We start from the raw sequence: 14,693 nt of genomic DNA, 5'->3' as shown, positions 1-14,693 counted from the left end.
ACCTTTACCTCCCAAAGTGCTGGTATTACAGGTGTGAGCCACCACACCCAGCTAATATTTAATTTTTCAAAAGTGAATACTCATGTGTAACCATCACTCCTTAAGCCTCCCTTGTGCCCTCCACTGGTCATTACTTCCTTCAAAGGTGACCAGTCTTCCAATTTCTATCACCCTTGATTTGTTTTACCTACTTTTGAACTTCAGCTAAATGGATCATATAATATGTATTATTTGATGACTGGCTTATTCCATTCATCATTATGTCTGATTCATCCATGTTGTTGGGTTTAGCAGGATTTCATTCTTTATTGCTGTGTGAATATACAACAATTTATTCATCTATTCTGCTGTTGATGAATATTTGGATTTTATCTAATTTTAGGTTATTATGGATAATGCTACGATGAATATCTTGATTTTGAGAATTGTCATTCAGTATTATTAAAATTTTCATGTCTCTTGGAAAGTTTTATAGTTTTCGTCATATCAGTTCTACGCATTTATGTATTTCTACTCTTAAATTTTTAAAGATGAGGGCTTGCTCTGTTGTCCAGGCTGGTGTGCAGTAATATGATTGTAGCTCACTGAAGCCTCAATCTCTGAGGCTCAAGTGATCCTCCCCCCTTAGCCTCCCAAGTAGCTGGGACCATAGACTTGAACCACCACACCAGGCTATTTTTCTTTTTCTAATTTTTTGTAGAGAGGCAGTTCTCGATATATTGCCAGACTAATCTTGAACTCCTAGCTTCAATTGATCCTCCTGCCTCAGCCTCCCAAAGCACTGGAATTATAAGCATTGAGCCACTCACCCAGCTTTGCATTTATTTTTAAGTTTGTTCCTAGGTAGTTTATGTCTTTGTCTGGTTGTTTATGTTGATTATGTTTGGTTGTTTTTTGGGGTTTTTTTTGATAACTTGTATTTTTTTATTGCATTTGTGAATAGGATCTTCTTCCAGGGAGGTCTTTATATGACATATTGTAAAAGAAACTAATGAGTATTGTTTAGAAATTCAGGGTCTTAAGGAAATTTTACTTACCTCTTTTATTTGTAAATAATTATCAAAAAGGTCTGGGACGGTGGTTCACACCTGTAATCCCAGCACTTTGGGAGGCTGAGGCGAGAGGATTGCCTGAACTCATGAGTTGGAGACCAGCCTGGCCAACATGGTGAAACCCCATCTCTAATAAAACTACAAAAATTACCTGGGTGTGGTGGCGCGCACCTGTAGTCCCAGCTACTCAGGAGGCTGACGCAGGAGAAATGCCTGAACCCGGGAAGCAGAGGTCGCAGTGAGCTGAGATAGCGCCACTGCACTCCAGCCTGAGCAAAACCTTGTCTTAAAATAATAATCATAATAATAAGTCAAAAATGATCATAGTTCATTTGTTTTACCTACTTTTGAACTTCAGATAAATATAATATGTATTATTTGATGACTGGCTTTGCGATGTGTCCTGTTGACTTTTCATTTCATAGTGGTACAAAGGTAACAGAATTTTGGAGAAATTCCATATTACATGGTGGTGTTGAAAGCTTTCCCACTTCAGCAGCTGCTGCAGGAAGTCTCTATTCGGCTGCCAGAAAAGAACACCTAAAAGCTGTCACTCAACAGGGGATTATGCACCAGGTACTAGATCTTTAGCACTTAAGTGCTAAAGAGAGGGTAGTAAACCCAACAGATGAGCACAAAAAGCATGCATAGAGCTTTCAGCCTATAGAGAGGTAATCGTAGTTAACCCAGCACGGGCAAGAGCTTTCCAGGCCCGGGAACCTCATGAGGAAGGCCCTGAAGAGGGAAGGCGATTCATTCTTTGGAGAAGGAGGAGCGCTCCCTGCCGGTGGGATGCGGTGCTGCAGTGAGGACTGGGTGTGCTTAGATGTCCGGAGTTCCACGCGGGGGTAGCACACGCGGGCCTTGGAGGGCGCTGAGACGCGGTGTTCCCACTCTGCCTTAGAGCAGTTGGAAGCACCATTCCGTCTCCTGTAGACAAAGCCCTTGAGATTCGTGATCAGGTGGTGATTCATGATTCATGGTCATGGACAGTACTGCTCCCACCTGTAAGAGACCCAGGAAGGGGTCGATGGGTGCAAAGGGGCTGGAGGCTGCAAGCTGGGGGCTCAGGCAGCCCTGGATGAGCGGTGGGGTAGGACTGAAGGCCTCAGACTGGACTTTGTGCCTGGGGACTGAGTTCGAGCCCTAGCTCTGCCTCTTTCTAATGGTGTGGATTAGGGCCAGTCACCTAACTCATGCTCTCTGGGTCGAGTATTGAGCTGGACGTCTGGCACTTTAGCTTTCTACCCAGTAAAGTAGAAAACGTTACTGGTGAAATGACCATTTAAAGCTAAACATAGGAAAATACATTTGAACATCATAATTTCAGAATCGCTGCTTTTTTTTTTTTTTTTTTAAACAGAGTCTCACTCTGCCACCTAGGCTGGAGTGCAGTAGCACAATCTTGGCTCACTGCAACCTCCACCTCCCAGGTTCAAGCGATTCTCCTGCCTTAACCTCCTGAGTATCTGGGATTACCGGCGCACACTACCACGCCTGGCTAATTTTTGTATTTGGAACATCAGCAAGACATTGGATTTATAATAGAGATGGGGTTTCTCTATGTTGGCCAGGCTGGTCTCGAACTCCTGACCTCAGGTGATCCACCCGCCTTGGCCTCCCAAATTGCTGGGAATACAGGCATGAGGCATCGCACCTGGCCAAGATTCCCTTCTTCTTAATTTTTAGCAATATTTAATAAGCAGTGACTTGGAATCCTTCAGCTTTTACTTTCTCCCTCTGCTGAGCATTTAAAGATCTATAAACGTACACAGGAGAAGCTTCTTCTTACAGGGATCCTTTTGTAACCTGGGGAATCCTTTTGTTATAAGGATAATTTCACCCTCTAATTTGGTGCAGTAAGAAAATAAATGGTAAGCATGATTACATTTAATCATGTAAAATACTGCCCAGTGTGGGGGAGGGGATGCTTACTCACACAGAAGTCCTTTCATTCACACTCTGCTGTGTCGTGTGTTTCTGTGACCGGTGTCCAGGTGTCCCGTCATTCCAAGCACTCTCCTCCCAGAAAGCCATTGTGTGGCCCAAAAGAGAGCATCTGAAAATGATTTTTAGACAAAGGCTAGACAGGTTGAGGATTGTAACTAGGTCAGTGACTTCCTGGGGTCCCTCAACATCGGGACATGCTGGAGATAGAGGGCTCTAACTGTGGGGGCCCATTGAGAAGGGAGAGGACTTGCCCAAAATGAAGACATTACTGAGGCAGCTGGGGGTCAAATGACCTTTGAGATTTCATTATTCTGGCCTGCCCATAGTTCAAACTTTGGCACTAGTTTTCATGGAAAATGCTGTCTGCCTCAGCCATGAGACTTCTTTCACTGTCTGCGCCCAGCTGAGCCAAACCCAGCTCCTGAACACAGGTGGGCCACGCCACCCCGTGGCTCAGAGATAGGGTGTCCATGTCTCCCAATCTCCCAATTTGCCTGTGACACTCCTATTTATGCATGCTGAATTTTTTTTTTTTTTTTTTTTTTGAGACAGAGTTTTGCTCTGTCGCCCAGGCTGGAGTGCAGTGGCGCGATCTCGGCTCACTGCAAGCTCCACCTCCCGGGTTCATGCCATTCTGCTGCCTCAGCCTCAAGAGTAGTTGGGACTACAGGAGCCCGCCACCATGCCTGGGTAATTTTTTTTGTATTTTTTTTTTTTTTTAGTAGAGACGGGGTTTCACCATGTTAGTCAGGATGATCTCGATCTCCTGACCTCGTGATCCGCCGGCCTTGGCCTCCCAAAGTGCTGGGATTACAGGCGTGAACCACCGCGCCCTGCTGCCTGTTGTCATTATTAATACTACCCCGTTCACTCTCCAAAGTGCCCCAGTTTGAGTGATAAATTATTTGATCTCCTTGTTCAGAATCCTTTCTGCTATTCTCTCAACAGTTTGCAAGATTTGGCAGCCAAGATTTGGAGAGCAAGGTTCCAGGGACAGGACACTGGTTCCTAAAAAGGTAAAAGGAAGGGGGAGTGCAGGAAGGGTCTCAAGCATTCAATGCAGTGTGGGAAAGACCCAGGAGGCAATAATGCCTGCTCTGGTTCTCTTCCACCTTCATGGTCACCCTCATTTGTTGAGCTCCTGCATTGCCTCTCTAGGTAGCAGGAATCCAGATACATAAAAGGCAGTGCACTGATCTCGGCCTGTGATTAGGAGGAAATCGAAAGTTCATCCCACCTAAGGAACATTTACTGATGCTCTGCCTGGGGCTAGGAATCTAATAAGGACTTTAGAGAGTAAATAAAGAATTATAATAGAGTGAGGGAATGCTGTGAGGTAAGCTGAAGGTGTCACAGGAGCCCAAAGGAAGACCTTGCTCACTTCCTGTAAAGAGGTAGGATGGGTAATTGGAAAGATGTCACCAAGGAGATTTGTGAGCCTGGCTCTGCAGACAAGACAAGGTATCAGGTATCTCCAAGTGGGGGCGGGGAATTCTCAGCTTTCAAGAGCCAAACAGCCATGATTAGAAGCATGTGTTAGCCAGCAGCAGAGATCCAGGCAGGCAGATGAGGACGATGAATTACTTCCCCAAGGGTGGGGCTGGTGCTCCTTCAAGCCCTCCCTCTTAGGGCCAGCTTGTGCCAAGACCTGAGTGGGGGTTGGAGCTGAAGGTCAGCAGCAACCATATGGCCTGCAGAAGAGAAGGGGTAGGGCTGAGTCAGATACACATTTATCTGATATCAGATCAATATTCGGGGGGGCAGCATGGAAATAAGGGCACAGTGTGTCAAGGCAGAGAAGCAGAAAACATAGGCAGGCCCCCAAAGCACTGGTTTATGCCTGACCACAGGGAAAGGTTTAGAAACAGGCCCTCTCTAGTCCACTCCTTCACCCCACTCCACCCACCATGATTTCTCCAGTGGCTGGCTCCACTTGGCAGTATGCCCCGAGGATCTGGATGCTGAGGATGACTTAGGTTCCAGGGTCTGGCCAAGGTAACCCAGCACTTCAGCCTACATCTTCAGCATCACTGGGCAGGTTATTAAACACAAGATGGTAGGCCCACCCCTGAGTCTCTGATTCAGCAGGTCTGGAAGGGGGGCCCCCCAAATTATGCTTTAACAAGTTCCAGGTGATTCTAGTCCAGGTACCATGTTTTGAGAACCACCAAGGTAATCCGGGTCTGGTATCCTTGTTAACCAGGGGCCCTGGAGATGCTGCCTGGGGCTAAGACAAGGGCACTGGATTTGAAAGCTGAGGGCTCTGGTTGTGGGCTGGCTCAGGCTTCTCGGTTGCCACATGTATAAAAGGGTAATTCTGCATCTTAAATAAGACCTTAGATGTGAGAGGCCTTTGTCAACTGAGAGGTGAAATTTGATGTCAGTTTTTTCACATGCAAATCTAGGGCTGTAAAGTTTGCTCCTTTCTCCTAAAATAATTACGGCTGTGGTCTGAGGACCACACCTATATCAGGATCCTCTGGGAAGCTTCCTAGAATGCAGACTTTGCAGCTCTAAATCTTGATGTGGGTCCCATCATCACATTTACATTTTCAACACATCTTCAGTGATTCTTCTGCACCCCAAGGAATTTGAAAACCACTTGCTTACACTGGGGCGGTAAAGAGGGATGGAAAAAAGCTGTTCTTCCGTTTTCTGATTTGCTGTTGGGCCAGGAAGATCCCCCGCCCTCGTCCTGAAGTTTCCTTGCTGCCAGCATCCTTTGGGAACCTCTCATCTCAGGAAGTCTGCGTGTCTGCCCCCTCATTTTCCTCCTGGCTCCCAGCTGCATGCAGGCGCCACCTCCTGGCAACATAGTTCTTTCACTCTTTTTCTCCTGTTGTGTTAATCAGATCCTCCCCACATTAAGCGTTTAGAAAAAGAGCCTTTGTAATGTCAGAAAGAAATGTGATTCTCTTACATTTGAGGGGTTTCGATGCCTCCTTAAATGTCTTCACTTCTTGCGATTTTACTATTCCATTCTCTAAAAAACAACAATTAATAAATATATGTACTTTTAATTCTTAGTTTTAATTTTTTTTTTTTTTCAGACAGAGTCTCCCTCGGTTGCCCAGGCTAGAGTGTAGTGGCGTGATCTCAGCTCACTGCAACCTCCGCCTCCCAGCGTGCACCACCATGCACAGTTAGGTTTTGGTTTTTGGTTTTTTTTTTTGTATTTTTAGTAGAGACGGGGTTTCACCATGTTGGCCAGGCTGGTCTCAAACTCCTGACCACAGGTGATCTGCCTGTCTCGGCCTCCCAAAGTGCTGGGACTACAGGTATGAGCCAGCATGCCTGGCCTTAGTTTTAATTTTTAATACAGTAAATATCAACAGATACATCTCACATAAACAAAAACATTTTGGGGCTATGTGTGTGTGTGTATTTTTTAATTCTAGGTGCTAACCTTAAATAATTCTCCTCTGGGCCAGATGTGGTGGCTCACGCCTGTAATTCCAACACTTTGGGAGGCTGAAGCAAGAGGATCGTTGGAGGCCAGGAGCTTGAGACCAGCCTGGGCAAGACCCAGTTTCCACACACACACAAAAGAAAAAATTAGTCTGGCATGGTGGCAAGCACCTGTGATCCCAGCTATTTGAGAGGCTGAAGAGGGAGGATCACTTGAGCACAGGACATGAAGGCTGCAGTGAGCTATGATCACACCACTGCACTCCAGCCTGGGTGACAGAGTGAGAACCTGTCTCTAAAAACAACAACAATAATAGTCCTCTGTATATTTTAAGAGAACAAAGAGATTCTAAGACCAAAGAGTTTGCGAGTCACTGACTTATATATTTATAAAATGGAAACAAAAGTCTCACACTACAATAGTCATCCTTATATCATATGATGCACCCTGAGGCTTTCCTTTCTATTCCCTTTTATTTCATCCATTTAAAAGTACTGGTCCTGGCCATGAAAAGTTCATTTGCGACAGCTTAAAAAGCAATCAACCAAAGTATGGGAACACTATGTAATTTTCTGGGGTCCACTTTTTATTTAAGTTAAATGTTGTTATTTAAATTTAAAAAGTGCCTAAGGCCACATTAGCTTTAGGATCATGTTCTTTCTTCTAAACAGAGCTGAATTTACCATGCAGTCAGTGAAGCTCAGGTTCAAGGCTCCTGACTTTTACAGGTCCCTCCTGGACCCTCTACCTATTTTTTACCTATAATTTGGCATTCTTTTCTAAAAGATCTGTATCTGTAATCTGTATAAAGTTCAGGCCCCACAAAAACCAGATCCACACTTGCTACTAAACCATGTTTTTTCTGTATATAAGCTGGAATGTATTAAAATAATGTAGTTTTTGCTTGCTTTTCTAATTAGAAACAATGGTAGTTAATAGTCAATTTTTTTTCTCATTGAAAAGAGCTACTGGTTTGCATTAGGACTCTTTGGTTGAGGAAAGAAACCCACGAGTTAGTTATATTTCAAGGAAAAGGGAGCTGACTTTAAGGACACGTGTGCGCTGGAACTACAGAATCATCCACAACCAGTCTATTCCTTTCCCCCAGTGGTCACAGGCTCTCTTGCTCACAGCCTCTCTGCTGCTTTCTTGTGAATCTGTCCACTCTGTCCTCCTCCCTTTATGGCTAAGCCTCTTCATACTCACGCATTGCACATGGCCCACAGGAGCCTTTTGCTAGCTCTCAGGGCAAAATAGCCCAGTCTCCCTCTATTTCCTAACTACCAGTTCCTCAATGAGGAATTTGGCCCAGCTCAGGTTTCTAAGACATGCCACATCATAGATTGTTGGTCAATCTGACATGGGCCATGCTTGGATCAAGTGCCCAATAAGCCACAGCTATGGAGAACAGGGTCGTGTGGTACCAACCTTAGTCTGTAGACAGGGCCTTATCCCTTAGAAGGGACTAGTCAGCAACAAGCTCAGCAAACCATCAAACTGATCTGAATTCAAACTTTGAGTTTTTGTTCCATATATTTAGTTGGATTTAATATTAATTTATTATTTTTTTTTCAAGAACCAGTCTCACTATGTTGCCCAGGCTGGAGTGCAGTGGCTATTCACAGGCACCATCATAGCTCACTGCAGCCTTGAACTCCTGGGCTCAAATGATCCTCCTACCTCAGTCTCCAGGGGCTGGGACTACAGATGTGTGGGCCATCACATCTGGCCTGGTGGTTTCCACTTAAAAACTTATCTCTTTTTTGCTTTAATTTTCTTATTTTTTGATTAATTATTTTTTATAGAGAGACAGGGACTTGCTATATTGCCCAGGCTGGTCTCAAACTCCTGGGCTCAAGTGATCCTCCCACTCAGCCTCCCAAAGTGCTAGGATTACAGGCATGAGCCACCACACCTGGCCAGAACCTATTTTTCCCTCTCTTTTTCTTTTTAATATATGTAGAGACGAGGTCTTGCTATGTTGCCCAGGCTGGTCTCGAACTCCTGTACTCAAGTGATTCTCACACCTCGGCCTCCCACAGTGCTGGGATTACAAGCATGAGCCACCGTGCCCAGCTTGCCAAAATCTATTTCTTTTGGGGCATATTGGTCTTTCTACTGCCTGCCTTTCAGATTTCTTGCTAATCACTGGAAATTTGATGCAAGTCAAGGATTTTAAAGAAATATGTGCTGCTTTGTCACTCTAAAAGAATGAATAAGAAAAAAAAATCAATAGTACATGCAAATACGAAGCTTATTATGATATATTTAGCTGCTGGAGAGCTTGAGTTTAATCTTGGCCTTTAACTTATGAGGAGGATGCACAAACTCACTGTGTGAGTCATTTCCAAAATGTCTCCAATTCTTTTGTCCCTTGGTGACATCATAGGATTCTCTGAAAGCTTGGCATGATGTACACCACTCCATATATCACACACAAGCAAGCCTAGGATGGACCTGGCACTATTATGTTTTATAGCTGATCTCAGGCAAATTTTTCAGGTATCACCCCCACCTTGAAAGTAGGCAATATAAGATTGCTACAGCCCACTTTTCCTCTGTAACAGCCAACCCTGTGGGGCAGTGGCTCTTTAAGTGTGCTTCTAGGGTCCTCAGCATCTGAACCACCTTGGAACTTACTAGGAATGCAAATTCTCTGGTTTCCCCCCAGATCTACTGAATCAGAAAGTCTGGGAGAATGGTCTAGCAATTTGGCTTAACAAGTCCTCCAGGCTATTTTGATGCAGGCAAGGGTTTTAGTACCATCATTTAGGGCTTGCTTTTCAAAGTGTTAGGACATGCAACATACACCCGATACTTGATGGGGATTACAAGAGTCTCTAGCCTGCACCATGAAACTCACGTCCATGCCTTTATTCAGGTTATTCCTCTAACTAGAATACTCTTTCTCCAACAGACTCACCTGTTGGGATCTTGTCCATTTTTTTTCAAAGCCAAACCAGTTCAAAACCTACTTCCTCTAAAATGTTTCTCCTAATCTGCCCATCTCTCTGGAACATGGTATCTGTCTTTCAAAGGGTGCTCAATATAGAACAGGCTGTTATCTAGAAAGTTAGAAGTTGGAAAGTTAGGTAAAAATCATTTGGAATGAGTGTAGTGGGCTGTCTTCCATAATGACTACTAATTGATGCTTCGGGATGGACCTTTCCTTTGTTCTCTATCATCAAGTCATGCATGTTCCTGATCCAGGCTGGAATTGCTGCTTCCCCTGGAATGTGTTTCCTTGAGATCAAGAATCAGCAAACTATGGTCCGTGGGTCAAATGCAACCCACAGGCTATTTTGTACAGCTTCTGAGCTCACAATATTTTTTACAGTTTTTAATGGTTGGGAAAAAAAGAAAAATAATATTTTGTGATACTTGAAAATTACATGAAATTCAAATTCTACCACTCATAAATAAGAGATCATTGGAACACAGCCACACTTATTTATGTTGTCTGTGTCTGGCTTCCTGCTACGAGGACGGAGTTGAGTAACTGCGACAGAGATTGTATGGCCAACAAAGCCAAAAATGTTTACTGTCTGGCTCCTTGCAGAAAAAGTTTGCCAACCCCCACTCTAGGTGACCTCATGTTTCACTCCCTCACTTCGTTCAGGTCTCGATCAAATGTCACCATGGTGGGGGTAGGTCTTCCCTGATCTTCCTACCTAAACAGAACATGTTCCCCCCACCTGCTCTTTGCACTGTTATGTCATATTGCATGATTTTCTTTGTGGCTCTTATCCTCAGCTGATGTTATAGAGATATTTGTTTATTATGTGTCTCTCCTCATAAGATCCAGCTTCATGAAATCAGGGCCTTTGTTTTGGTTCATCTCCTTTTTTTTTTCTTTTTTAATTTTAATGAGAACCTAGAGAAAATACTCCCTTTAAAAAAATATATTTTTATTTATTTAGTTTTTGAAACAGGGTCTCACTCGGTCACCCAGGCTGGAGTACAGTAGTGCGATCACCGCTCACTTTAGCCTTCACCTCCTGGGCTCAGATGATCCTCCGACCTCAGCCTCCTGAGTAGCTGGGACTACAGGTGTGCACCACCACGGCCAGCCAATTTTGTATTTTTGGTAGAGACAGATTTTCGCTATGTTGCCCAGGCTGATCTCAAACTCCTGAGCTCAAGGGATCCATCTGCCCTCCTCAGTCTCCCAAATTGCTGGGATTACAGGCATGAGCAACCACACCTAGCCAATGTTTTGGCTCATTTCCACATGCTCACAGGCTCTCAGTAAACATTCCAATGAATGAATGAATGAATATTCTCTAACAAGAGTATTTCTAAGACCTTCTCTAGTGGTTAAATTATTTTACTTTGATTTGGTGAGGGACAAGGAGCTGATTGAGTGTACTATCTAGACTAAGTTACATTAACAGAGATAGAGTTATTGTTTGCCTTTTACAAAATAATGAATATGCATTGTGAAATATTTCTTAATTAAAAGACCTGGAGGCCAAGCATTCAGACTTAGAGGCCATAAATCAAAAATCATTCTTCTGCCAGGCGAGGTGACTCATGCCTGTAATCCCAGCACTTTGGGAGGTTGAAGCGGGTGGATCACTTGGGGTCAGCAGTTCAAGACCAGCCTGGCTAACATAGTGAAACCCCACCTCGACTAAAAATACAAAAATTAGCTAAGCGTGGTGGTGGGCGCCTATAATACCAGCTACTCGGGGGGCAGAGGGGGAGAATTGCGTGAACCTGGGAGGAGGAAGTTGCAGTAAGCCAAGATTGCGCCATTGAACGCCAACCAGGGCAACAGACAGAGACTCCATCTCAAAAAACAAAAAAAAAAAAAAAAAAAAATTTTTTTTCTTCTGTTTTTCAATGAGAGCATCCAGAGTTGCCAATTGGAATGCGGAAAATTGATTTTGACTGTTTGTTTTTTAAGAGAGCTTAGGGACTATTTTGTCCCATTCTGTTTCTGTTTTATTTCAAAATTCTTCTACATTTTAGTCCAATTTTATATATATAGAATGTAGGCAAAATATGGGTACCAAGACATGATTGCTATTTACTTTGGGGCAAGGAGTTTTCTGGAAAAGTAGCCAGCGTCACTCAAAAGCCTCTAATGACTTTCTCATACCCTCCCATTTCAAAGTCAGATGAGTTGTTTTTAAAGGAATAATTCATCTTCCTCTCCCCTCTTTTCTTTTATAAAGATTTGTCTCTCATAGTTTGTCCGTACAAGACTTTTAAAGAAATGGGCTTGAGTTTACCTTGTGCTGAGTGAACAGAGCACCTTTACTAGGAATATGCCTTCTTTCACCTGTAGCAAACAAAACAGAAGAATGTATCTGAGGGATTGGTTCTATTACCACATTAAGGAAATTTATGCAAATGACTTTTATCTGGAAGAATCTAAATTATAATTTTACCAAGTTATGGTAGTTCTCTCAGGAAAACTCTCCTTTTGGGATTGTCAATATGGGGAGAATTATGACTTTTGTATTAAATCCTGAAGTATTTGCGGTGGCTCACGCCCATAATCGTAGCATTTTGGGAGCCTGAGGCGGGCAGATCACCTGAGGTCAGGAGTTCGAGACCACTTTGGCCAACATGGCAAAACCCCGTCTCTATTAAAAGTACAAAAACTAGCGGGGCATGGTGGCGTGTGCCTGTAATCCCAGCTACTCAGGAGGCTGAGACAGGAGAATCGCTTAAACCTTGCAGTGAGCCAAGATCGCACCACTGCACTCTAGCCTGGGCGACAGAGTAAGACTCTGTCTCAAAAATAAGTAAGTAAATAAATAAATAAATTCTGAAGTATTTTTCTTGGATATCATAGTCTAAGCCCCACAAAGTATAAGTGGCGTGGCTGAGGTTACAGCTAGATGAAGATTCAGGGGTCCTGTCTCCACCAACAAGGCTCATTCCACCTCCCCTCGTACTTCAATACCTCCCTGCACTTTCCCAGTTTCAACTCACAGAAGGGAAAGCTTCCGGCAGGCCGGTACTGGGCCTCTTTTTGTTTAATAGTTGCCTAGTTGTCGAGTAAGGATGGAGGCAGACTTAAATCATTAAGTGAGATTTCTGTTTTTAGACATTTGTGGTTCTGCTGAATAGAAAATTTAAAAAGAGTGCATTCCTGCCTCAAGGAATGGTAGGACTTTCTGAGGCTTAATGACTAAGGTAAACAAACATGTGTGCTTCAAAGTACACTGAGCACTTAGGTTCAGGGAATGCTTTCTTAAATACACTTTGGATCTAATGTAAGAAATCAGTTTGTCCTGGTGCAGACATATCTGGGAGCATTAATTCTCCTGGGCTTAAACAAACTGCCCCAGAAGACAGTGCTGACAGCAGGAGACCCTGACTGGCCTCAAATCTGTTAAGATGGCAATCGATCATTTAGAAGCTTTACAACCAGGAGAAAAATGAGCGTGAGAGGAAATGTGAAACGATGACACATCATCACTCTCCACTAGAGCCCTCCAGTTTCTGAGAAAGATGGAAACTCCCTCATTGGAAAAGGCAGAAAAATAAACATGCTAACAATGAAAATTCTTAAGACTTTTTAAAAAAGAGAAACTGAGAGGAAAAATCATATCTAAGTTCTTCTAGAAAGATCATAATTTCAGAAAACTTATTGTTTGGAACAAAAACCTGGGTTTAAGATTATTTTATTTACTTGAGCACATTTAGTACATTTCAAGTGTCTGCCTTAGTACAGACTTTTCAGAAGTGGGATAAATGTACAATTTCCTGCTACCTAGAACTGCTGTGAGAATTAACTAAATTAAAAACCAAAAAATCATAGGCAGTAGATAGACTGAAGTCTTTCTCTTAAGAGTTGTACTATGGCTGGGTACAGTGGCTCATGCCTGTAATTTCAGCACTTTGGGAGGCCAAGGCGGGAGGATTACTTGAGCCCAGCAGTTCAAGACCAGCCAGGGCAACATGGCAAAACCACAACTCTACAAAAAATAATAAAAAAAAAAAATTAGCTGAGCATGCTGGTGCATGCTTGTAGTCCCAGCTACTAAGGAGGCTGAGGTGGGAGGATCACCTGAACCTGGAGAAGTTGAGGTTACAGTAAGCCATGATCTCACCACTGCACTCCAGCCTGCTGGGCAACAGAGTGAGACCCTGCCTCAAATGAAAAAAAAAAAAAGTCGTGCTATGAATTAAAAAAAAGAAACTAAAATATTTACTGCGTGAAAGTGAAAGAATTAGGTTGGAGTCTGCCTGTGCTCTAGTTCGAATTTCACTGTCTCTCTTTAGCCAAGCATCAGAGGCATTTGTTGTTTTGTTGTATAGATGCATGTTGGGCATCCATGAACCACCTTATTGGGTATTGGTGGTGGTTGTTTTCACTCAGCTCTATTCTGTAGAAACAGTACCCCAATTTTGCTTTGGGGAATCACCCTCCCTGTCTGACCTCACTTGCTTCAGGTGAACCTAAATCCATCCACGGGCTCCTAGGGAGTAGAAAGTGAGTGAGGCTAAGTTCATCAGCAAACCTCTTTCCCCATAGTCATTGGTTCAGGAGAAAATGCATGACTCAAATTAAACCCAATCAGAGTATTAAAAACTTAATTGTTGGTGGGAAATGCCAAATGCCCCTTATGGAGGGGAATCCAGCAATCTCTAAAGAGAAACGATAATAGAATGCAGTTCATAATCTGTGGTTTTCTTTTCCTATAAAAGATATTATTGGGACAGTGGGTGAAATTTAAGATATGTAGATTAGTTGATATTATTGTATCATGTTGAGTTTAATAATTTTTATTGTGGTTAATGTTCTTACTTTAGGTAACACTGAAGTATTTAGATATGTAGGGTCATCATGTCTGCAACTCATTTGCCCATGGTTCAGAAACAATTACATTACACACACACACACACACACACACGCATAACAGATAATACATATAGAAAGTAGGAGGGCAAGAGAAAGAATGACAAAGCAAATGGGCTAAAAATTTAATAACTGGGGAACTTGAGTAAAGGGTATGTAGCAATTCTTTATACTGTTCCCAAAACTCTTCCATAAATCTTTATTATGTTGTAAACCCAGAAAATCTGAGATAGGTCTCAGTTAATTTAGAAAGTTTATTTTGCCAAGTTTGAGGATGCACCCATAACACAGCCTCAGAAGTCCTGATGACATGTGCCCAAGGTGATCAGGGCACAGCTTGGTTTTATACATTTTAGGGAGACATGAGACTTCAATCAATATATGTAAGAAGTACATTGGTTCAATCTGGAAAGGCGGGAAAACTCGAAGCAAAGGGAGGAAAAGCAGTAAGTGGCTTCCAGGT

General features: G+C 43.1%; 1 protein-coding gene across 4 annotated transcripts in view; it reads right to left on the bottom strand.

Moving 5' to 3' along the window:
• Positions 1-900: 900 nt before the first annotated feature.
• The window catches only part of LOC106997446 (uncharacterized), a 47,804-nt gene continuing 34,011 nt past the window's right edge, over positions 901-14,693 (bottom strand). For 2 of the 4 annotated variants that reach the window (XR_013415384.1, XM_077996916.1), the window contains 4 exons: positions 11,649-11,698; positions 5,923-5,985; positions 2,992-4,693; positions 901-2,057 (listed from right to left, as the gene is read on the bottom strand). Coding sequence is in view for 2 of the 4 variants with exons in the window: in XM_077996916.1 (XP_077853042.1) it covers positions 5,946-5,985; positions 11,649-11,698 (90 nt within the window). In the remaining 2 variants the exon portion in view is untranslated. Of the gene's footprint in view, positions 2,058-2,987; positions 4,694-5,922; positions 5,986-11,648; positions 11,699-14,693 lie in introns of all 4 variants that reach the window. The other 2 variants (XR_013415385.1, XM_077996917.1) reach the window with 2 other exon arrangements.

The sequence above is a fragment of the Macaca mulatta genome, chromosome 3 (assembly GCF_049350105.2).
Source record: "Macaca mulatta isolate MMU2019108-1 chromosome 3, T2T-MMU8v2.0, whole genome shotgun sequence".
NCBI classification, from domain to species: Eukaryota; Metazoa; Chordata; class Mammalia; order Primates; family Cercopithecidae; genus Macaca; species Macaca mulatta.
Note: the sequence above shows the minus strand (reverse complement) of the source record. Positions and strands in the feature narration are given on the sequence as shown.